Genomic DNA, 25,578 nt, shown 5'->3' on the forward strand with positions numbered 1-25,578 from the left:
GTTACCTTGTTGACGGTTTCCATGGTAACACTGCTGCCGTCAGTCTAAACCGAGTCACTTAACTTCTTTAACTATTTAACCAAACAGAGACGACAGTGAATGAAGGTAAGAACCGAACTACTTCATATTCAACTAGTCGTTCGTTCCAACTTGATTCTTGGGAAGAAAGTGGGTCAGTACTGTTGTCCTGGAAGTTAGCCTAGCATTAGCTTACAACTTCTATAACTTTGTCTCGCCCTCTCTTCTTCCTCCCCTGGTTGTCTTCAGTGTCTGTTGTCCAGGGATGGCTGCCTCTTCCGGAGTTTTCAAAACAATAAAGACGAAGGACATGCCGCAGTTTCCTGTCCTGCCCCCGATTAAAGCCCCCCAGCAGCGGGGAGGAGAGATGGAGCAGCTCGAAGCGACCAAGGAGGAGATATCCAAGAGGTTCTCTGTTTGTAAGAAGCTGCTGAGACACAGGAGGAGCAAACAAGAGCAACACCATAACATGCTGTAAGTCATCTCCTTATGTGTCACCCCACTGATCTCTGCACAGGTCACTCATTGTGTTGGCTTGTCTAACACTTTTTTATTTTAGGTTCTCCAGAGCAATGGAAACTTACAGAAAGAGCCAAGAGAGGAAAGCAGTGCACTGTCAGTCACCGGAGCCACAGTTTCCATCTTCTGTATGTATCCAGCTACATATGGACACCATATAAATTTGAATTGAATTCATATATGTGTAATGACCAAATGAAGTCTGAACATTTGCTTTACAGATGCTAAGTGAGGAGCGGAAGTGTAGGGTGAGTCTTCTGGAAAGTTTTTAATTTGATCTGTCTAGAGACTATTTACCCCTCTCACCCCTCTCTCTTTGTTTTATTTTGGCAGATGAACTATGAGTTCCTGAAGCGATGTGTGGAGAGACGCCCATACGCTCCCATCCAGCAGCAGTGGTTGGACTCCATTGTCTCCCGAGTCCCGAACAAACTGAAGGAGAGTCCTGAGACAAAGAAGCTGCTGCAGGAGCTCTGCACGGAAGTCAGCGAGGACTTCCGCCATGTCATTGTTAGGCACACAGGTAATGCAAGCTGTTTGTGTACAGTATGTGTGTGGAGGACATGTAGACGACAGCTGAATTATTATGTCATATTCACTCCCTCTAGTGGACTCGGTGCTGAGGAATCCAGATAAGGAGAAGCTGATCTCAGATGAACAGGCAGCTACCCAAGCAAAGTGAGTGTACAGAAAATGATTTATACAGAGTCACCAAATATAGTGGTTGATCCATATTCACATTCTTTCCTAAAATACATTTACAATCTTTTGCAGCGTTCTTGATTTCTCCCGGCCTTGGCGTGACAGCTTTATCCGAAGCCGCCGGATGATAAAAAGAAATTTGCACATTCTTCATCCGGTCATGCAAACTGTTCTGGATATTGGCTACACAACATTTTCAACCCTGGTCCTGGCTGATCTTTCAGGATGGAGGTCAGAAAACCACATGAAGGCCGTGAGATTCTGCTCAAATCAGCACATAATTAAGATGTTTCACAGTCATTTTTGCTTCTGTGGTGCAGGGCTTCAGGACCCGTGGACTGTAAGAACCTACAGAACAAAATGGCTGTGGAGTGTAAGAGGACAGAAGATCGTATCATGAATACCTGGTTTCCCCAAGTTATCCACTTACTAACCAGTGAAGAAACTCGGAAAGGAGTTAAAGAGGAGAGACTGGACTGCTTCTATGACTGTGCATCCACGCTCATCTCCAATCAGGTAACGCTGATTATGGGCTTGATTGTGACTGGGAAAAAGTGATTTAAAGTAAGGGGGTTTCCTTGTTACAAACAGTACTTAGATACTGTGTGATACTGATCTAAATTGTATTGCAAGCTAACTTCCTTGAATTGAAACTTTTGTATCTTTACAGCTGCTTATTACCTCCACCAAGGAGGTGTAGATGTTTTCACCCCTGTCTGTGTGTTTTCTGAAACGAGGTGGAAGGATGCAGTATGGGTCTGTGAAGAACCCTTTATATTTTGGTGCTGATCCAGATTGGGGCAGACCCAGGATATTTTGTTCCCTTTCTTAAATGTAGAGCCTTACCATTCTTTTCTCAGAGAATAATGAATGGATCTTGAAAACAAATCAAGCATATTTAGAGAACTGATATCTACAGCATTTGGTGCAGCTTGATTGAACAGAACAGTGTTATTATTAGATTATCTGTTTGTATCTTTATTGAAAGTCTGTTTAGAATAGAGTATAGTTCCCGTATATTTAAAATTGTTTATCTTGTTGGTCCCAGTTGAAATCCATGCTTCAGACAAGTGTGGAGGAGTTTATCAATCTGTTTGAGCCGAGCAATCCCCACCACTTGCCCCTCTTCCGTTTGGCCTTGACATTTGATGATGAAAAGATGGAAATTTACCCCACCTTACAAGATCTGGAAGCTGCTGTTTTTGAGATTCTTTACGCCATCACAAATACACTGCAGGTGAAGTTGACAACTTTAAATGACCCCTTTATGGCACGTATAGAATTCTATTTTGAGCCAGTATTGATATCTATGAAATCTATCCACAGAGAGTTCAGACGGTCCAGTCATGGTTGACACAAGCCCCGTCTTCGTTTGTTGAGTCTAAGGTGGCTGATCGCGTCCTTTCTTGGGCTCAGGACACTTTGAAGGCAGCTGTGTGCAGGAATCTGGAGGAACCTAACAATCATTTCCAGAGTTATGGTGATGATCCATGATGCAGTCATATCCTATCATCACACCTCTGTTCTTTAGTCACTCCGTTGCTGACTTCTGCTTTATTTTGCAGTTGACAAGTATGACTGGCTAATCGATGGAACTGCACAGACGCGGGTGGAGACGTTCTCGGAAGAGGAACACTCTTTTGATGAGTACACTAAGGTAACAAAATACTAATTTGAATTCTCGGAGGACATGACACATTTTTACCTCAACCTACTTTGCTGAAAGTTTTCCTGATGACCGTTAAATGTTTCACAGTTTTATCCCATCAAGGAACAAATCATGTACTGTACCTATATGTATGACTTTATCATCCCTCAAGAACAAATAAGCAATTTAAGTTGGGTCTTTTGACAAGTGTAAATGTCTTATCATTGGTGGAGAATACTCAGGGATGAAAGACAGGAATGCAAATAAAAAACTCGAAAAAGGGGGAGGGGGCTCTCTTCTGTAAGAGGACATTTATGTGTTAAGCCCTAATAGTCGTAATCCAGGAAGGGCCTCCATAGCGTTTAGAAAAACTTTGAGAGGACCTTTTGAGTGCTTTCTACATTTTTTCCAACTTTAGGAATTAGATAACATCTTTGACCTAGTGAGAAAAGGATGGTGGAGAATGTTACTTTTGATTGAAGAGGATCAAAAGTCTTGGATGGAGTAAAGTGAAAGCTATAAGCATATAAGCTTTGATTGGTCCAACAGCACAGGATTCTTTGGATATTAAACCAAAGAGAGCACAAACTGGACCAGGTTCAAATTGGACTTATAACTCCTCATTAATCTTTGCAAGTCTTGAATTAGTAAAAGGATCTCTGTACCAGATTCAGCTATATAAGACCATGTTTAGCAGATGTAAAAGTTGTGTATATCAAGTTGTTTTGTGTTAAAACTACTCCAAGATCAGAGTCCCATTACATTAATCCCAGTATGATTTGGCCCTATACAGATCAAATTGAATTGAATTGAATTGAATTCTGGAATATCAGTCATCTATGGGCTGATTCCAGTTCAAGGGTAACGTCCTTATGGGATTTTGAACTATGAGTTAATCAATTAAAAGTATTTTGTTCTAATGTCACTACCTTTTCAAGCTAGTGGAGGACTTCCGTGCTGTGTCAAAGGAGATCACCAGCCTCCCAGCAAAAGTTCACTTCACAATGGTCCATCTGGACTGTGAAGAGCTGAAACAAGGGCTGGCTCACAAAGCCAAATCCTATGCTGAAATACTTCTGAAGAAAATGATCACCAGCCACCGTGAGAAAAATCTACTGTGAGTGACATTTTGTAACATTCGGAAATATAACGGTCCCTTTTTTTCCTTTACATTTACATTTGTCTATTTAATGCTTTTTTCTTTCCAAAGGATCTGCTCTGAATTTGAAACCATCAGAGAGAAAGCTCTGAAGGTTCCAGAGAACACAGAAGACATGGCTCAAATGGTTACTAACATACATTTTACTAAGACGAAGAGTATTGCAGAACTGAATGAAAAAATAAAGGTGAAAACATTTACATATATTACAAAATTATTTTACAAAAATACATTGATTTCAGTGATTATCTACAAGGGTAATACAAACCACTTCTGCATTGTGTTTAACAGGAAGCCTACAACAGACTGATCTACCTCTTGGACGTCCATATCGTTGAGCCCGAGGATCTGGAGCTGAATTCAACTGTCTTTCTTTGGCCAGAGAACATTCTCCATGCCTTTGAGCTCAGTGAAGAGGTATAGCTCCTTTGTCTACCTTGAACAATATATCATGGATGGATGTTATTTTTGTAGGATGACCTGATTCCGCCATTTTCCAGGTATTGCAGATGTCCAAGCAGAGGGGGGAGCAGGAGCTGCTTGCTAAAAGAGAGCGATTGATGGTGCACCTGGAGAAGCTGGGACGCAGAATAGAGGAGTTCCCCCATTGCTCTGAGCTGGATATGATGCAGCAGGTACTGTGTCATTAGTGCTCTCAGATAAACTGAAAACAATAGTATGATATTTGGGGAAATACATGTACTTGCTTTCGTGCAGAGAGTGAGATGGTAAGACTGATATCACTCTCATACCTGTACAGTTAATATGTTGCTCGATTTTCTCATCTCACTCTTGCCAAAAAGTAAAACTATTACTACTAGTGCAGTGCCCGCTCTCAACCTGCCTGTTTGGAAATGTTCTGTTTTCTTGAGCTACTTAAGAATTATTTATTGTCGTTAGTGAGTCCTCTTCAAACAGTTCTACAATATGCTGTCACAGACAGACATTTGTGAAATCAGTCGGTAGATTTAATAACAAGGAATGGAATTAAAAGGAGAGCTATACTATAAAGTGCTTGCTCATTGTGGGAACTGTTGGGTTTCTCTATCATTGTTAAGGTCTTGACCTTGCATTATACTGGCATTCAGAATTGTACAGAAGCATCATAAAATTTGTTTTAATGCCTTAATCATTTATTCAATTTAATTCATACATTTGTCATCTCTCAATACTAATGCATTATCAGGTTTTCTGTCAAATAGCCAATGATCTTTGGTCAGGTCTTTGTTATACCAACATTTAAAAATATCTCCAATGTTGTAGTTAGATTCAATTCTGCTGCTTTGTTTTGTTTTGTTTTGTCTTTTAGTCAGAACATGTTCAATTATTAATTTATTCAACGACAAAGATTAATGCAGTGAGCAGGTTTCTCATACTGTTCTTCTGTCTTTGTGTTTGGGGTGGGGGGTAGTATGTTTCAGATGTCAGAACAGTTCAGAAACTTCTCCAGGAATCTGAGGAGGAAATTGGCTTCATTAACAAAGAAGAGATCTTCTATCAGTGGGAGCCCACATGTTACCCAGAGGTTGACGTCATCAAAGAGACTATTGGACTGTACCAGAAGCTGTTTGGACTTGTCCTGAAGTGGCAGCGCACAGAGAACAGGTCCAATTTCAGTTTAATGCATGTCGTCTTTTTGTTTTAAAAAGATATATCCTGAAAAACTTTCATCCTCTTTGTGTATAGATGGATGGATGGATCCTTCCAGGACCTGGAGGGGGAGAGCATGGAGGCCCAACTGGATGAGTTCTTTAGAGAGATCTTAAAGATGCTGAAGTTTTTCCAACAGAAACAGAACAAAGTCGAGCAAGATACTGAAACATTTGTTGGAAAGGTTAAGGGACAACCTAGCATAGACAATCCAAGGAAGCAAGAGAACCCCAACATACTTCTGTGCTCCACTGTAATGGAGCAGATCAAAGAGTTCAAGGTATTTAATTAAGGGGCTCATTAATGTCATCAAGTCTTGTAATGAGTGTAGTTCCAATGCCAAAATAATATGTGAAATATGCTTGTGTCAACAGGACCATATCCCTGTAGTCTCCATCTTGTGTAATCCAGGGGTCAAACCCCGCCACTGGGACCAGATGTCACATATAGTTGGCTATGACCTCACTCCTGACTCTGGTACAACACTACGCAAAGTTCTCAAACAAAACCTGTCCCCTTACCTGGAAGAGTTTGAGTCTATCAGTGCTGCTTCAAGTAAAGTGAGGACTTTATTTTCATATCACCTCAATACTGGATCTCTATTTTGATTACTTTACAGTGCATCCACATTGTCTGTGTCTTTACAGGAGTTTTCCTTGGAGAAGGCAATGCTGGCCATGGTGCACATTTGGGACGGTATTTCTTTACAACACCAACCTTACAGGGAGACTGGGGTTTCTATCCTGACTTCCTGGGATGAGATTCAGACAATTCTAGATGACCAGATTGTGAAGACTCAGACTATGAGGGGCTCACCTTTCATCAAACCCTTTGAAAAGCAGATCAAGGTTAGCTGAAACTGATGACAAATTAATAGACCTCTACTTGGTGGGTGTAGTTTAAGCTCACTGCCTGTAACGTAGTCCTGCAAAGCTTTAACTGGTTGTTGTTTGGTTTCAGCTGTGGGAGGAGCGTCTGCTTCGCATTCAGGAAACTATAGATGAGTGGCTGAAGGTACAGGCCCAGTGGCTCTACCTGGAGCCCATCTTCTCCTCTCAGGACATCATGCAGCAGATTCCAGAGGAGGGACGCCTTTTCCAAACTGTTGACAAAAATTGGAGAGAAGTCATGAGACACTGCATTAAGGATCCCAAGGTACTTTTCAAAACTGTTTTTAGTGATCACCAATATAAATAACCTGAAAGTTAACTAGTGTTTTTTTAAACATAGATTCTGCCTGCAACTTCGCTGCCTGGTTTGCTAGAAAAACTGCAAGATTCCAACAATCTCCTGGATAGCATCATGAAAGGACTGAATGCCTACCTGGAGAAGAAACGTCTCTTTTTTCCACGGTAAATAAATCGATTTTGCTAACTTTCTTATGTTCAACTGTTTATGTGTCCAAGGTTTTGATACTTGTTGTTAATACCACGTCCAGATTCTTCTTTCTGTCTAATGATGAAATGCTGGAGATTTTGTCTGAGACCAAGGACCCACTGCGAGTGCAGCCCCATCTTAAGAAGTGCTTTGAAGGCATTTCTAAACTCGACTTTCTACCAAATCTGGATATTCAGGTAAGACAATGACATATATTGTTATCGGTACATGACATTATGATTGATAATTTGTATTCAATTATTCACTGCATATTGTACAGGCCATGTATAGCAGTGAAGGGGAGCGTGTTCAGCTAATCCAACACATTTCCACATCTGAAGCCAGAGGAGCTGTGGAGAAGTGGTTGGTGCAGGTGGAGGATGTGATGCTTCGCAGTGTCAGAGATGTGTTGGCCCGGTCCAGGGTGGTGAGATTGATTTTTATTAAATCTCACATAATAACACAATACCTTGGATTGTTAACTGTAATACCACCATGTTGTGTATGGATCATTTGCTGCATTTGGACAAACTGGATATTTTTTTTGAAATAAGGGGTTGGTAATCCTGGAAAAACCTAGATAGAGCAGGCTATGCAACTAACTTTATAACTTTATTTATTGATGGCTACCAAGATGTGAAGAGGCTTTCAATTAATAAGATAAAAAGTGTTTAAGAAAAAATTTGGTAACCATAACTTCGATGGATATAAATGAGTCTGTGACAGCTGAGAGCAAAGTGTGGTTGTATGTACAGGCCTATGCTGAGACTGCGAGGAGCCAGTGGGTGAAGGAATGGCCTGGGCAGGTGGTGCTTTGCACCTCCCAGATTTACTGGACCTCGGAGGTGCATGAAGCTATCAGAGATGGGGCTGATGTAAGTTGTTAAATCTTGTTTTTGTTAGGGTTTAAAATTTACATTGTTAAATTTTTCGAATACCTACAATCACAGCTGACTTAAGGGAAATGATTCATATATTGATGAATATGAGAATATGTTGTAAAAATTTGATTTACTGACAAACAAAATCCTAGTAATAGTACTGAAATCAGCATTAATATTGTTAATATATTATAATTATAATATATTATAATGTAATTATTTGGCATGGTAGAAATTAAACTAAATGGAGTTGTTTTGTCTAACTCCTGAATGACTGACCTGAATATTCCCTAGATAAAGGGGAAACACTCAAATAAAAATTACTTTGACGTTTGCTCTATGTAGGGTTTAAAGAACTACTATCAGCAACTGCAGAATCAGCTGAAGGACATTGTGGAGCTGGTGAGAGGGAAACTTTCCAAACAAACACGGATCACTCTGGGAGCATTGGTCACGATCGACGTCCATGCCAGGGATGTGGTGATGGAGCTTATTGAGAAAGGTACCTCAAAATATAGTGATAATTGTAACAGAGCTCTGTTTCAGCATTGGAAACAAAAAACTTTTCAAATAATACAAAAATTAAATTTTTAAAAGGTGTATCACATGAAACCGACTTCCAGTGGCTCGCCCAGTTGCGTTATTACTGGAGCAATGATAATGTTCGTGTTCGCATAATCAACTGTGACGTAAAATACGCCTACGAGTATTTGGGGAACTCACCTCGTCTGGTCATCACCCCACTGACTGACAGATGCTACAGAACCCTGGTAAAATATCTGAGAAATAATGTAATTGAATGTGAATACACTTTTGCTTTGTTGGAATACTGCTGAATTCCAAGGCCCTGCTTCGCTCTCAGATTGGAGCTTTCTACCTGAATTTGGGTGGTGCACCCGAGGGCCCTGCTGGAACAGGAAAGACCGAAACCACCAAAGACCTGGCCAAAGCTCTAGCTGTGCAGTGTGTGGTCTTCAACTGTTCTGACGGACTGGATTACATCGCCATGGGAAAAGTAACACCAGCAGGCCATTTTTGATCGAAATTTATAATTGTAATGCCATTGTTATGAAAGCAAAAACAATACGTTTTAACATGTATTCTGGTGAAATCTCACAGTTTTTCAAAGGATTGGCATCATCCGGTGCATGGGCATGCTTTGACGAATTCAACCGTATTGAGCTGGAGGTGCTGTCTGTAGTGGCCCAGCAGGTTCTCTGCATCCAGAGAGCCGTCGAGCAGAAGCTGGAGTACTTTGACTTCGAGGGGACTCTGCTCAAACTCAATCCCAACTGCTTCGTGTCCATAACGATGAACCCTGGCTATGCAGGACGCTCAGAACTCCCAGACAATTTGAAGGTCTTATACCAGCGATAAGCTCTATTTTGTCAGACAACAAATTATGCTCTGCGATGCACTGATGGTGCTTTTAAAAAGCTTCAATTCACTGCAACACAAAACTGTTTCAGTAAAAGATGTAGTTAACTTTCTGTTTCTTCTATGTGCAGGTGTTGTTCAGAACAGTGGCCATGATGGTGCCCAACTACGCACTGATAGCAGAGATTTCACTGTATTCATATGGCTTCCTCAATGCTAAACCACTGTCCGTAAAGATAGTGATGACATACAGGCTCTGTTCAGAACAGCTGTCTTCCCAGTTTCATTACGATTACGGCATGAGAGCTGTCAAAGCTGTACTCGTGGCTGCAGGAAACCTCAAGCTGAAGTTTCCGGAGGAGAATGAGGACATACTGGTATTTGAATTTTCAAAAAATTGACAATACACAGAGTCCAACTGGTGAACTTTTCTGATTTGTCAATTGGGTGGCTGCTTCTGAGTCTTTAACGTTTGTCCACATGTTGTCACTCTCAGCTCCTCAGGTCTATAAAGGATGTCAATGAGCCCAAGTTTCTCTCCCATGATATTCCACTATTCAATGGGATCACCAGTGATTTGTTCCCAGGCATCTCCCTTCCTGAGGCTGACTATAAGGTCAGATTCATTGATGTCATTACTTATTCTTTTGTACAACATTTAAAACTCCTACTCTGTGTGTTTTTTTAATATTGTGCAGTATATTATAATCAGTGTTATTTTTTACATATCCTCTGCAGCTGTTTCTGGAGGCTGCTGTGGAGTGTTGTAAGAATCACGATGTACAACCAACAGAGGTCTTCTTAAAGAAGATGATTCAGACATATGAGATGATGATAGTCAGGCATGGGTATGTTACATTTCATTCAATTTCTCACATTTTCAAATTTTGAACTTATGTGTTCAGCTGGGCAGCATAAAGCTGCAGTGGTTTAGCACTGTTGCCTCACAGTAGGTTCCTGGTATGGCCGGGTCCGTCTGTGTTAAGTTTGCATGTTTTCCTCATGTTTATCTGGGTTTTCTCTGTCGTCCTCCCACACGTCAAAGACATGCAGATTGGGGTTAGGTTAATCAGCGACTCTGAGCGTGAATGGTTGTTTCATAATAATAATAGCTTGAATTTATTTAGCGCCATTTCAAGAGATCCAAGGATGCTTTACATATGTCTGTTGGGACCTGTTCAGCTTTATATTTTGGCCCTGTGATGGACTAGAAACCATTCCAGGGTGTACCTCTCCTCTGGCCCAATGTCATCTGGGAATGACTCCCCATTCCTCCTTCGACCCTCAAACAGGATAAGCGGTATAGGTAATGGGTGGATGGATGTTTTCATTTGAACAGAGTTTTCTCCATCAGGTGTCTGTGCTCAGCCTTAAAGAAAGAGTGAGGAGTTCAGACATCCGGGGAGAGCAGGGAGTAACACCACTGCTCCCTCATGTTGAAAGTGGACAGTGGAGGTGGTTCAGGCATCGAGTTAGGGTGTCTCCTGGGCACTTACCTTTAGAGGTTTACTGGTTAACTGATGCCCAACTGGGATGAGACCCCGGGGTAGAAACAGAAATTGCTGGTGGGATTAAATATCCCATCTGGCTTGGGAACGCCTCAGGATCCCCCAGGAAGTGCTGTAATACTAGCTACCTTCATGACCCCAGCCCGGATAAGTGAGACAAGAGAATGAATTGATGGATGGATGTTCATAGGTTCTAGTTATACAGTAGTCTGAGACATGGCTTGAAGGGGAAAAATTAAACACAATATTGCATGAAGCTGTTCCTTTTGTAATATTAGGTTCATGCTGGTGGGTGAGCCTTTTGCTGGAAAGACCAAAGTGCTGCACACACTTGCTGACACTCTGACTCTCATGAATGAGAGAGGGTATGGTGAAGAGGAGAAGGTCATCTTCAGGACATTGAACCCAAAGTCCATCACGATGGGACAGCTCTTTGGACAGTTTGATCTAGTTTCCCATGAGGTATGTCTATGTCTGTGTCACAGATCCAGTTTTCACAGCAGCTCTTCGTTTCTTCTTCTCAGTTTTCTCACTCTTAGTTTTCCCTCCTTTTCAGTGGACAGATGGAATTGTGGCCAACACATTTCGTGAATTTGCATCAGCTGAAACACCGGACCGTAAATGGGTGGTATTTGATGGTCCTATAGACACACTGTGGATTGAGAGTATGAACACTGTGCTGGATGACAACAAAAAGGTTTGTACATACACATTGGAACTTTCAAACTTTTGTGCAATATGTATTTTATGATATTTATTGCTTTACTCTTCCTCCACAGTTGTGCCTCATGAGTGGGGAAATCATCCAGATGTCCAATCAAATGAATCTGATATTTGAAGCAATGGATCTATCACAGGCCTCTGTAAGTCAGATGTTAAGAATTTTCTTTGTATGTATTTTTTATTGTTAATGTGAAACAGCTTCTAACATAAACAACATTTGACTTATTCACATAATAATGACTGAAGGAGAGCACTAAAGTTGCTATATCAATGTAACATATACAGCTTAGTATTTACTGCATGTGATGATTGAATTTTTTTTGTTTATGTTACATTTTAAAGTTAAAAAAAAGAAATTTTTGGCAAATTTATTGTCATTTTAATCTTTAAATATTGAGCAGTATCAGTCTTAAAGATCCAATACTGATTGGTACTCCATTGTACTTATATTGATTAACAGGGTCTAATTGGATCTTGGTTTTTTTCTCACTGCAGCCGGCCACAGTCAGTCGATGTGGGATGATCTACCTGGAACCATCTCAGTTGGGCTGGGAGCCTCTAGTCATCTCCTGGATGAACTCTCTTCCTGATCCTCTTCAGAGGCCGGACAATCGCTCGCTGATGCTGGAACTCTTCCATTGGCTCCTGCCGCCTGCGCTTAGGACGCTGCGTAAAAACTGCAGAGTGAGTGTCCACAGGCTCCAAAACAATCCATTTAGTTCACATTTCACAGTCCGCACATTTAAGTTTATTACCGCCACCAAGGACGACAAGATTGTTTGTGTTTGTTGGGTTTTCAGCAGGATTACGTGAAAAAAGCTGGTTAATGTTGCAGAGGGGCAGGGTATGACCCAAAGAAGAACCTGTTATATTCACGTGGGGATTGAGATCAGGGGGCTGATCTTGACATTTCTTTTTCACTTTATTTAACATTGTGAGATACTTTCTTTAACTTAGATAATAATTCACTGATATTTTTGTGTTGATGTTAATCATATCCAGATCTAGTGAATTTAAATGTAGTTTTTCTAAGAATACTTTTGGGCCTTGATGGAGGTACTGAGACTCTACTGAATGCCATTCTAGTTTATACTGTATGTAGAAAGACATATGTTTCGTCATCCCTGATGAGTGTTTTCTTTACAGGAAGTTGTGTCCACTCATGACAGTAACACTGTGGTGTCCTTGTGTCGACTGTTTGAGATGCTGCTCACTGAACCTGTCAAGACGGATCCTGGAGATAAAAATATTTGCGTCTGGATCATGGTAAAAGTGCTCAATCATTTATCATCTGAACACCTTGATTCTTTAAACCCATTGCTTTGGAAGTGCACATTGCTAACATCCATGCATGTACAGTATATTATTGTTTGACACATCTACTTCTATTTTGTGATCAAAGGCTGCTTTTGCCTTCTCCCTGGTGTGGTCAGTGGGCGGCAGCTGTGATGCAGACAGCAGAGAGATTTTCAGTGAGTTCATCAGGGCGACTGTTTCAGGAAAAACAGAAGAATTCCCAGTCCCTGCCTCTGTGGGGAAATGGGAATGTCCCATGAATGACAAAGGCCAGGTGTATGACTATTTCTATGAGGTATTGTGAGATCTCATCACTCAGATGCATTTCACTTGTGTTTAAATCAGTAAATCAGAGCGTGATCTCTTTTACAGTTTAAAGGTAGAGGCCGTTGGGTTCACTGGAATGATGCCATCAAGAATGTCAACCTGGGCGACAAAAACACCAAAGTGCAAGAGATCATTGTTCCCACCATGGACACTGTTCGCTACACTTATCTGTTGGACCTCTGCATCAGCTACGGAGCGTCAGTATCTTTACGGGTCATAGGCAATAATCAGCACAAATCAAAAAGGCTTTATATATTTGTTTTGTTTTTGTGTTCCATTTGATTTTAACCGAAAAATATTAACATGTAATCTAACAACAATCTTTTTGCATTTTTGTATGTCTCTGCTCAGACCACTCCTGTTTGTTGGTCCTACTGGCACTGGGAAGTCTGTGTACGTGAAGGAGAAACTGATGAACAATCTGGACAAAGATCGCTATTTACCCTTCTTCATCAATTTCTCAGCTCGCACAAGTGCAAACCAAACCCAGGTGAGCATTTTGGAACTTCAGATGAAATCCTTTTTTGTTAAACAAAAATTGATTACTAGGAAAATATATAAACAGGTTGACTAATTTATTTATCAAAAATATCACATGAAGCAATAATCATGACAAACAGCATAGGTTAATATATATATAAATATATTTTTTTATCCTCACTCTGTATTTCATCCTCCAGAATATCATCATGTCCAGGTTAGATAAGAGAAGGAAGGGGGTGTTTGGCCCCCCCTTGGGCAAAAAGTGTGTCATCTTTGTGGATGACATGAACATGCCTGCACTGGAACAGTTTGGAGCGCAGCCACCTGTGGAGCTTCTTCGACAGTACATAGACCATGGAAACTGGTAGGAACCATTGTAGATCAGTGTCATATTAAAACAAGTGAGGGATATAAAAGTTAAGATACTGCTCCACAACAATGTTGTTATCAGCTAGTTATCTGTTGTTCTCCGTCAGGTATGATCTGAAGGATACCTCCAAGATCACTCTTGTGGACCTCCAGCTGATCTCAGCTATGGGCCCCCCTGGTGGAGGGAGAAATGCAGTGACGCCTCGCTTCCTGCGGCACTTCAACATTTTTTGCATCAATGCCTTCAGTGATGATACTATGGTTCGCATCTTCTCCAATGTGGTGGCGTTCTATCTCAGAAACAATGAATTTCCAACTGAGTATTTTACTGTTGGCAACCAAATAGTGACGGCTACAATGGAAGTAAGTGACGCAAAGAAACACCAGGACATCACCTTATACATCTCATGTGTTACAGTCTCTTAGTAACCATCCCGCCTTTTCCACAGCTGGCTTCCTGATCATTTATATTATTTGTATTTATTAAATAACTTTTTGGTTTCCAAAGGTGTATAAGAAAGCCATGGAGAACCTTCTTCCAACTCCAGCCAAGTCTCACTACACATTCAACCTGCGGGACTTCTCACGTGTAATCCAAGGCTGCCTGTTGCTCAAGAAGGAGTCTCTGGAGAACAAACGCACAATGATTCGCTTGTTTGTCCATGAGGTCTTCCGTGTCTACTACGACCGTTTGGTGGATGACAAAGATCGCGCGTGGCTCTACCAGCTCATGAACAGCGTCCTCAAAGATCACTTCAAAGAGTCTTTTGATCAGGTCTTCGATAACCTGAAACAAGGGAGTAATGTAAGTTGTTATTGAGTAATATATTATGTTGTGATATATGCTTCACTATCATTCTGTTTATCTTAAAGTTAGTAAATGAAGGAAAGAACAGAGCTGCGTTGGCCTGTTTCTCCTCTCAAGCTGGTTGGTTGGTTGTGCACCAGTAGCACAAAATACATACTTAATTAATGAAATTAAATACAAATTCTGAATGCTTTCATTTGTCTCAGCTGGTTGAGGAGGACATGCACAATCTTCTGTTCGGCGACTACATGAACCTCGACCTGGAGGATGACAAGAGGCTATATGCTGAGGTGCCCTCAATGGAGAGCTTTTCTCAGGTGGTGGAGTCGTGTCTCGACGAATACAATCAGATGAACAAGAATCACATGAACCTGGTCATCTTCCGGTAAACAGCTTAAATACTTCAGACTCTGTTGAATCACCTGCTCCCGTCTTCAGCTGTTTATCAAACTAAGCATGAAGTACAACAAGCATTTAAACTCAATTGTCATTAAGAGCTTACACAAGACAAGTTCACAGTATAACGAAATTACTTTGCATCCAGCTCACAGATGTAATATGTAATTATCGTGTCTATGTTATGTCTGTGTTATGCAGCTACGTCCTGGAGCATCTGTCCCGTATCAGCCGAGTGTTGAAGCAGTCAGGAGGAAATGCCCTGCTTGTGGGAGTGGGAGGCAGTGGACGCCAGTCCATCACACGTCTGGCTACGTCCATGGCCCACATGACGCTGTTCCAGCCTGAGATCTCAAAGAACTATGGCATGACTGACTGGAGAGATGACCTCAAGGTTTTATGAACGACTTCTGTGTCCTGTGATTCTTATAACACTTTACTATATGACCTCTGCTTGTTTAAACTGAAGTTTTAACAGAACATTTTATTTTAAAAAACAGATGCTCCTGAAAAATGCTGGAGTGAAAGGTCAGAAGACGGTGTTCTTACTAACTGATGCTCAAATCAAAAATGAGACTTTTCTAGAAGATGTGGACAGTGTCCTGAACACAGGAGAGGTGCCCAATCTGTTCGCCGTAGATGAGAAGCAAGAGATTATGGAGGTAGGTTGTATTAGGACCTTATGGAGCAGTTCATACTTGATCCTATTTATTTGTGTTTATGATAACTCTTATCTGTCTTTCTTCAGGCGGTACGTCCCTTTGCCCAGGGTGGAAATAAGAATTTGGAGTTAAGCCCTCTGACTCTATTTGCGTTCTTTGTGGCACGCTGTAAAGAGAACCTGCATATTGTCGTGGCCTTCAGTCCCATTGGAGATGCCTTTCGAAATCGCCTCCGCCAGTTTCCATCTCTTATCAACTGCTGTACCATTGACTGGTTCCAGGTACTACGTAAACCCGAGCAAACAATGTAATATAGGTTAATAATAGAAACTATTTTACTGTGAGCAGTCTATCTTTACATTCTCTCTTCTTTGTCCCTATCCTTACTTTCCTTGTCCTCATTCTGCCCTGACAGCCATGGCCAGAGGAGGCTCTGGAGCGAGTGGCCAACTCCTTCCTGGAGTCACTGGAGATGAGTGAAAACGAGAGGCAGGAGGTCGTACCCATCTGCAAAACATTCCATACCTCTGCCAAACAGCTCTCACACAGGTACAGTGTTGGCTTCTTTATAACTTGTATATTTAAATGTATAGACCATTTATTTTGTCTTGTTTTCAATGCAGATTCCTCTCTGAGCTTGGTCGTCATAATTATGTGACACCCACATCCTATCTGGAGCTAATTGCAGCTTTCCGGCTGCTGCTCACTCAGAAAAGAGACACTGTCATGAAGGCAAAACAGAGGTATACCAATGGTCTGGATAAACTAGCCTTCGCTGAATCTCAGGTACAGACAGCACCATTGTTACACAACTTGTTTTGTCAATTGTCTTTTTTAATGAACAATGTTTAGCACACCTCACTCATCATTTATTCTGTAGGTGGGTGAGATGAAGAAGGAGCTGGTGGATCTACAGCCGAAGCTAGAGCAGGCAAAGATAGACAACACCAAAATGATGGAGGTGAATAGATCACATATTTATACAGCCCCAACATTGACTGAAATATTTATATTACATATTGTGTATTGTTAAACTTGCTAATTTCAGGTGATTGAAGTGGAGTCTGTGGAGGTGGAAGCCAAAAGTAAAGTTGTGCGAGTTGATGAGGAAGCAGCAACTATAAAAGCCAATGAGGCTCAGGCTCTGAAGAACGAGTGTGAGAGCGACTTGGCGGAGGCTATTCCTGCCCTGGAAGCTGCTCTCTCTGCCCTGAACACTTTGAAGGCAACCACCATTCAACCACAGTTTCTAACTACCAGGTTGAGTTTTCACTCAGACGAATACAAGTTAGACAGTTGAGTAAGTTTAGCTGTTTTTTTATTTCAGCCCTCTGATGTCACAATCGTGAAGTCTATGAAAAATCCACCTTCAGGGGTGAAGCTGGTGATGGCAGCTGTGTGTGTGATGAAGGACATAAAGCCAGATAAGATACCTGACCCAGCTGGGGCTGGAAAAAAGGTTGGATAAAGGATAAAAGAACATACATCTTATTTCAACATTCCAACTTGTGCTAATATTTTTTATTTTATTGTCTAGGTTTTGGACTACTGGGGTCCGAGCAAGAAGCTTCTGGGGGATATGAACTTCTTACGTGATCTTAAAGAATATGACAAAGACAATATTCCTGTGAGTGTCAGGAAAACTCCTCTCCTACTATGGGAAACAGTTGGATTTTGTCTAAATCTACTCCTGCATCTCTTCATTGCAGGTCCCTGTGATGCAAAAAATCCGTAATGAGTACATGACAAATCCTGGCTTTGACCCAAGTATAGTGGCAAAGGCTTCCTCCGCAGCAGAGGGCTTGTGCAAGTGGATAAAAGCAATGGAAGTTTATGACCGTGTGGCAAAGGTGCAGTGTTCCTGGATTTGCATAGAATTGTTTCTAATAATCTTTGTAAACATATACATAAACACTGTTAAACCGCTCTCTGTCCATTCAGGTTGTGGCTCCTAAGAAGGCCAATCTGGCGGAGGCTCAGGAGTCACTGGCTGCTACCATGACCCTGTTGGACCAAAAGAGAGCCGAGCTGAAGGAGGTCGAGGACCGTTTAGCTGCTCTTCAGAAAACCTTTGAGGAGAAGACGGAGGAGAAAGCCCAGCTGGAGTTCCAAGTGGATTTGTGTGCCAGGAAGCTGGAGAGGGCCGAGAAACTCATAGGTGGTCTGGGTGGAGAGAAGACCAGGTGATGACCATGCACGGAAATACTATGATTTTTACTATGACTATGAATATTTTTTGCAGTTAAAAATAATCACAAGATTCCAGTGACTGAACTCTGTGTGCAGATGGTCTAAGGCAGCAGATGAACTGCAGAACACATACGACAACCTGACTGGAGATGTCCTCATCTCTGCTGGTGTCATCGCCTACCTCGGGGCTTTTACTGCTGGCTTCAGACATGAGTGCACCAAATTATGGACCAAACTCTGCCAGGTTACACTCCTTTAATTTTGTCATATTTGTTCTTCATTACTATGAAGTCAGACACATTTAATTGTTTATTATCTATTTTCCACTTGTTTCAAATTCTCTAGTCTAAGACCATTCCTTCATCAGATGACTTCTCTCTCAGTAAAACCCTGGGAGATCCCATTAAGATCAGGGCTTGGAATATTGCAGGCCTTCCTAGTGACTCTTTCTCTATCGATAATGGAGTCATTGTCAGTAATTCACGCAGATGGTGAGTCTTTGTTGGTGAAAAGCTTTTGTCTATAAAATCTACTGAAACATTTATCACTTATACAAATCAACCTAGGATCATTGTTTGTGTCGTTGTAGGCCCTTGATGATCGACCCTCAGGGCCAGGCCAACAAGTGGGTGAAGAATTCAGAGAAAGACAACAACCTGAGTGTGATCAAGCTGACAGATGCAGACTACATGAGAACTTTGGAGAACTGTATTCAGTTTGGAACTCCCTTACTGCTGGAAAATGTAGGAGAGGAGCTGGACCCTTCACTGGAACCACTGCTGCTCAAACAGACCTTCAAACAAGGTGCTGTGAATGTTACATAGCAGCTTAAAGCTCATCTGAGATTATAAACAGCTAAACTGTACATTGTGTAAATTTTGGTTTCACCTAGGTGGTGTGGATTGCATCAAGTTGGGAGAGAGTGTGATTGAATACTCGTGCGATTTCCGTTTCTACATCACCACTAAGCTGAGGAACCCCCACTACCTACCAGAACTGGCCACCAAGGTTTCCCTGCTGAATTTCATGATCACCCCAGAGGGTTTGGAGGACCAGCTGCTGGGCATCGTGGTTGCCAAGGAGCGGTAATGCTCATATAATGCTCACTTTGATGATTCACTGAAATACCACTTTTCACCTCAGTGGAGAATCAAAACTGCTTTTTTAATGTTCTACAGGCCTGAGCTGGAGGAGGAGAGAAATGCACTAATACTGCAGTCAGCTGCTAATAAGAGACAACTGAAGGAAATCGAGGATAAGATCCTAGAGACGCTGCAGTCATCAGAGGGAAACATCCTGGAGGATGAGAGCGCCATTCAGATTCTAGACTCCGCTAAGATCATGTCCAATGAGATTACTAAAAAACAGCAGGTGTGGACCAGAGGCAAAACATTACATCTGGAATGTGTGAATCTGTCTGTTAATCTAACTTTCTTCTGTTTACTTGTTTATCAGATTGCAGAGAAGACAGAGATTGAGATAGCAGAGTCCAGAGAGGGTTACAGAGCCATTGCCAAGCATTCCTCCGTCCTGTTCTTCAGCATTGCTGATCTGACCAATATTGACCCCATGTACCAGTACTCTCTGAGCTGGTTTGTCAACCTCTACATCAACTCTATAAAAGACAGGTGAGAGATGAGCATGTGTCCTAAAATACTTCATGCATTGAGATAAATTCTGCTGAGACTTTATGAAGATACCATCTGATTAATTCACCTCAATTTTATAGACCCAAATCACATCATATATTATCCCAAGGCAGTTAACGTAATTAGATCAAGACCTTACAATATCAAAGAGATATATTCGGATTTTGACTCAAGTCAACATTACGTCCTATGTTATTCCACCAGTTTTAAAATCCCAACCTAAAACAGTACATTGGACGATGCTACTTTATGCACATTTGTTTGTTTTCTTTCTAATTTTGCAAAAGCTCCCACCTATTTTTTTTCTTTCAACTTTTTTATGCCCAGGATAAGCATATTTAACCAAAGTGGAACAATAGAGCAGCAAGTGAACACTGAGCCCTTCGCTTATTCACCAAAGATAAAGCTTCATTTCAGATTTATGTGCCGAAGATAAACTACACTGACATCTAGAGGAAACTTTGATCTTTGGTCTATGCTCATCTCAATCTCTCTGTGAATTGCTTTTATTCATCAGTAACAAGTCCAAGACCCTCGAGAGGAGACTTCGATTCCTGATCGATCACTTCACCTATAATCTGTTCTGCAACGTCTGTCGTTCTCTGTTTGAGAAGGACAAACTGCTCTTCTCCTTCCTCCTCTGCTGCAATCTCCTCCTGTAAGTGTTAAATACACTGTGGGACACTGGTTGAATTATTTTGCTGAGTAGGATTTGATTCCAGCTTTTGTTCAGGTTCTCATATGATGATATGTTGTATCTGATATTGATATTTGCATTCAGAGCAAAGGAGGAGATTGAGTACTGTGACTTCGTGTTCTTCCTGACTGGTGGAGTGGGCCTGCAGAAGACCATCGCTAACCCTGACCCCGGCTGGCTACAGGATAAGAGCTGGGATGAGATATGTCGAGCCAGTGAACTGCCTGGCTTACAAGGAATCAAGTAAAAAGAGTCAAGATTTTCTTTATCAGAACTTAGGTGTATCTTGTAGTCATTATGAATTTCAATTGACTACTGGAGGGAATCTGGGTTTATTATGCCTCTACACCGCTGACATCCATTGGCCAGAGGCATTATGTTTTCTGTTTGACAATCTGTCCAATGTTTGTGAACATGATTTCTCAAGAACACCAAATTTGGTACAAACGATCAGTTAGACTAGAATGTCGTGGTGTAAGGTCAAAGGCCAAGGCTGCTGTGATCTCACAGAGTATATTTTGTGAACACTACATATCATGAGCACCTTGAGGGAATTTCTTCATATTCTGACCAGTTGTCACTCGGACTCAAAGATGAATGATTCGATTTCAATGGTCAACGGTCACAGTGACCTCATATGAGTCTGAATAAAATGTATATAGACTGAAACTGCACTGGATCGGCAGAGATATACGATTGCACTACATTATTTTATTTTATTATAGTTTCAGGTGCACAACCTTATAAGAGCTGGCTGTAGACAACAGATGTAAACTAGCTTGTACAGCTAACTCTGTCTTAGTGACAATATTTTGTCTGTCGCTATCAAATACATAAACAAACAAACATGTATTCCACAGAGAGGCTTTCATCAAGAGTCCGGGAGACTTCCAGCCCATCTATGAAAGCAAAGAGCCCTGCAACACCCCCCTTCCTGCACCATGGTGTGATCGACTCAACGACCTGCAGAAAATGATAATTGTTCGCTGTCTCCGGCCTGATAAGATCGTTCCAGCTGTCACTAAGTATGTGACTGGCAAACTGGGGAAGAAATTTGTCCAAGCCCCTCCCTTTGACCTGAGTAAGAGCTACCTGGACTCCAACTCCACCGTCCCTCTGGTGTTTGTGCTTTCTCCAGGAGCTGATCCCATGGCCAGTAAGTCACACTTTGACCGATGATTGGCTGTCAACACTTCAGATAATACTACCCTTTAAAAAAATCCCTCCACAGGCTTACTGAAGTTTGCTAGTGACAAGAGCATGAGCGGTGCCAAGTTCCAGTCCATTTCTCTCGGTCAAGGCCAGGGTCCCATCGCTGCTAAAATGATATCTACAGCCATGCAGGATGGGACATGGGTGTGTTTGCAGAATTGTCATCTGGCCGTTTCCTGGATGTCCACCTTGGAGAAAATCTGTGAGGACTTCAGTCCAGCAACATGCCATCCTGACTTCCGCCTTTGGCTCACAAGCTACCCTTCACCAAAGGTAAGGCACAGTCAACATGTGCAGGCATTAAGAACTTTAGATGAAGTCCCAGATAGATAACTTCCTTTCTGATGTCAGTTTCCAGTGACCATCCTGCAGAGCGGGGTGAAAATGACAAATGAGCCTCCTACGGGACTGAGACTCAACCTGCTTCAGTCTTACTTGTCAGATCCTATTTCTGACCCCAACTTCTTCAATTACTGCCCCAATAAGGAGCCGGTGAGCAACGGAACATGATCCTTTTGTATATAACAGGAATGTACATTGCCTCATTTAATAACTGCATCACACAATAGATGTTTTCTGACCCTTTTATTTCTCTACTAGATTTGGGAAAAGCTCCTGTATGGACTGTGCTTCTTCCATGCACTTGTTCAGGAAAGAAAGAAGTTTGGTCCACTGGGCTGGAATATTCCCTATGGCTTCAACGAGTCCGACCTACGTATAAGCATCCGACAGCTACAGGTATTCTTTCAAAGATTGACTGGCCGCGGTTACTACCATTACAATTATCTGAAATTTAATTTATTTTCCTCTTCAGTTGTTTGTGAACCAATACAATGAAGTGCCCTTCGAGGCCATAACGTATCTGACCGGGGAGTGTAACTACGGAGGCCGTGTGACAGATGACTGGGACAGACGTCTCCTGATGACCATCTTGGCGGACTTCTACAACAAGGATGTCATTGAGAAACCTTGCTACCCTTTCTCCCCTAGTGGTGAATACCATGCCCCACCCAAATCTATCTATGAGGACTACATTGAATTTATCAAGGTATAAACAATTTACATATATGCGTTTATATATTGTGGCAATCTTATATATACACTGCATATCCAACTGAGTAACAAAACCTTTGTTGTGTCGTAGGAGCTTCCATTTAGCCAGCACCCAGAAGTTTTTGGGATGCATGAAAACGTAGACATTTCCAAAGATCTCCAGCAGACCAAGATGCTGTTTGATTCACTCCTACTCACACAGGGCGGTGGCAGTAAAGGAGGAGTTAGCTCCGGGAGTGACAACACACTCTACGACATAGCCAATGGCATCCTTACCAAGGTATCAACAAGTGAAATATCAGCAGCTTTTAGAAATCGTTAACCCTGCCAGTGGTCATGATCATTGAAACCTGGTTATGTTTGTTCCCCACATAGCTTCCAAGAAACTTTGACATAGAAGCAGCTCTGTCAAAGTTCCCAGTGCTCTACATTGAGAGTATGAACACCGTCCTCGTCCAGGAGATGGAGCGCTACAACACGTACGGACAAAGGGCTCAGTGTCACAACTTCAAGAAATACAGAGCATCACCATTTGTTTTATATGACTCCATTTGTTTCTCCCTCTGTGTCAGGCTGTGCAGTACGATCCGTGTGAGTCTACAGAACCTGCTGAAGGCCATCAAGGGTCTGGTTGTGATGGATGCAGATCTGGAGGCTGTTGCCAGCAGTCTGATGGTGGGCAAGGTCCCAGAGAAATGGGCCAAGCGCTCCTACCCGAGCCTCAAACCCCTGGGCAGCTACATTTCTGACTTTCTCTCAAGATTGACGTTTTTGCAGGTGAAGCTATTTCAGCAAAGATACTAAAATATTTGCCCGGAGATAGGAAAATGCATTACATGTTTTTATTCTCTTTATTCAAGAGTGTGGTCTTGCATTTTGATGCAGGAATTATTGATGTCATGTTCAGCTTTTGTACTTTTAATATTTCACTCAAAACCATGTACGCACTCTCAAGTAGCCCCTGCTTGTGCTAACACTTGCTCCGCTTGCACTCAGATTTCCTTTGCTTCAGCTCTTCTCTTTGCACTCAGGCCTCAAATGTTTGAAATATCTGATCTCGGATTCCTCATCACTCCAATACCATTTGCATTGTTGAAAATTAAATTTTACTGTCATCGTTGTGGATGTGTTATCGGATTGTGTAAATAAATCTGCGGAGGGCCGCAGGGCTTAAAAGGGAACAAAACCGTAAAAGTATGTTCATCAATGTGATTAAACTGGACCTTTACACCGGCATCTTTTCCTCTGTGTGTCTGTAGGGATGGTACGACACCTGTAAACCCAGCGTGTTCTGGCTGTCTGGCTTCTTCTTCACCCAGGCCTTTCTAACTGGGGCGATGCAGAACTATGCCAGGAAATACCACGTCCCCATCGACCTGCTCAGTTTTGATTTTGAGGTCAAATGGACACACTTATATATATATTAAAGCTTATGTCTCCAACTCAAAGATCTTCACATTGTCTTGATGTGTACACTGACATGTGGTTATGATCTTACAGGTTCTTCCTCTCAATGAGTCGGACACATCCCCTGAGGACGGTGTTTACATTTTTGGATTGTTTCTGGATGGAGCTCGATGGGATAAAGAGCGGTAGATGTTCATATATTTTATAATAATAGTGACTGTATATGATTGTAATTGAGAAATCAGAGGAGACTTGACAGATGTTGATGATTGTTTGTCTCTATCATCAGAGGACTTCTGGCTGAGCAGCTCTCCAAGGTCCTGTTTGACGTGATGCCCATCATCTGGATAAAACCCAGTATGTATTACCTTACAGATAAAATGCATGCCATTCATGTTTCCATGTGTCTGTCTCAACTCTCATTTTGTAAATATAATGCTGTTTCCTCTCACTTATTGTTATGTTGTGTTACTTTGTTCCTTCTCTCCCACGCAGCTCAGAAGAGGAGCAGTGATCAGCCTCAGGAACTGTACGTTTGCCCTCTTTATAAGACCAGTGAGAGAAAGGGCACCCTCTCCACCACAGGCCACTCCACCAACTTTGTCATTTCAATGACGTTAACCACAAGCAGACCCCCTCAACACTGGATCAAGCGTGGTGTGGCCATGCTCTGCCAGCTGGATGACTGAAACAACACAACACCCTGGACTGCTTTGTTTCTTAAAGAGGCAATTCTTCTCTCATCCAAGTTCTTGCTGACTAGTAGGGGTTAGCACCTGTCCTGTGAGGAGACAAACAGGCAGTTTGTTTAGGTTTGCATGAGCCCCTATCCAGACCTGGTGTTAACATCCGTCCTCGATCACAAGTCGACAGCTCTTAGTACATTTGGGAAACATGTGTCCACATTCTTTTCAGTGTGTGAACACAAATGTGTCCTGGGCCACATGTAAAGGACCAACTACTCCGCTGATGCTACAGTTCACAAGTCACATTAGGTGTTGAATGTGCTGATCATAGATCAGCACACTGTATGAATATGTGTGTGAATGGATGAATGGCTAAACTGTTCTGTGAAGTGGTCATCAAGACTAGAAAAGCTCTATATAAACGCAGACCATTTATTATGTATCTGTCTGACACACAACATTGTCATCAAACACATCTGTAAACTCAGCCTGGGTAAAAACGAAATAATTTGGTCTTTGCAAACACAAACGACGTAGTGGTTATTAGCATATAGAGCAGGGAAGTGAGCTCCGGTCACAAGTGGTCACAGGAGACACCCAGGATGCATTTGAACAGACAAATATCAGATCTCTCCAGACAGATTTTAAAGGGGACATATTATGAAAATTCCACTTTTGTAGTGCTTCTACACATTAATTTGGGTATCTGACATGTCTACCATCCCAAAAACTCTGGAAAAAAACAACACCCTAACCCTAACCCTTCCTCTATGTAAGAAAC

The 25,578-nt window shown here is 41.8% G+C and overlaps 1 protein-coding gene across 1 annotated transcript; it reads left to right on the forward strand.

Moving 5' to 3' along the window:
* Nucleotides 1–283: 283 nt before the first annotated feature.
* On the forward strand, nt 284–24,800 carry dnah12 (dynein, axonemal, heavy chain 12). Its single transcript, XM_053424987.1, has 73 exons — nt 284–492; nt 578–665; nt 759–785; nt 871–1,060; nt 1,146–1,215; nt 1,312–1,470; nt 1,560–1,755; nt 2,288–2,476; nt 2,566–2,719; nt 2,805–2,896; nt 3,826–4,004; nt 4,098–4,233; nt 4,338–4,463; nt 4,547–4,681; nt 5,458–5,651; nt 5,733–5,976; nt 6,071–6,256; nt 6,344–6,544; nt 6,657–6,851; nt 6,927–7,048; nt 7,135–7,270; nt 7,354–7,500; nt 7,829–7,948; nt 8,300–8,456; nt 8,552–8,724; nt 8,817–8,969; nt 9,074–9,313; nt 9,463–9,708; nt 9,828–9,947; nt 10,070–10,179; nt 11,118–11,301; nt 11,396–11,536; nt 11,619–11,702; nt 12,058–12,246; nt 12,709–12,828; nt 12,965–13,153; nt 13,231–13,382; nt 13,537–13,675; nt 13,866–14,032; nt 14,145–14,400; nt 14,546–14,842; nt 15,052–15,230; nt 15,443–15,635; nt 15,742–15,903; nt 15,990–16,184; nt 16,319–16,452; nt 16,527–16,689; nt 16,784–16,864; nt 16,952–17,128; nt 17,231–17,362; nt 17,441–17,530; nt 17,613–17,753; nt 17,845–18,086; nt 18,190–18,337; nt 18,439–18,584; nt 18,683–18,897; nt 18,986–19,178; nt 19,272–19,464; nt 19,549–19,721; nt 20,260–20,400; nt 20,524–20,682; nt 21,300–21,595; nt 21,671–21,924; nt 22,003–22,143; nt 22,252–22,389; nt 22,466–22,699; nt 22,796–22,984; nt 23,080–23,183; nt 23,277–23,481; nt 23,964–24,101; nt 24,205–24,296; nt 24,401–24,468; nt 24,607–24,800. Exons 1-73 carry the CDS (start codon nt 284–286, stop codon nt 24,798–24,800), a joined length of 11,922 nt encoding a protein of 3,973 aa, XP_053280962.1.
* The last annotated feature ends 778 nt before the right edge of the window (nt 24,801–25,578 follow it).

This window comes from Pleuronectes platessa, chromosome 6 (assembly GCF_947347685.1).
Source record: "Pleuronectes platessa chromosome 6, fPlePla1.1, whole genome shotgun sequence".
Lineage (NCBI taxonomy): Eukaryota > Metazoa > Chordata > Actinopteri > Pleuronectiformes > Pleuronectidae > Pleuronectes > Pleuronectes platessa.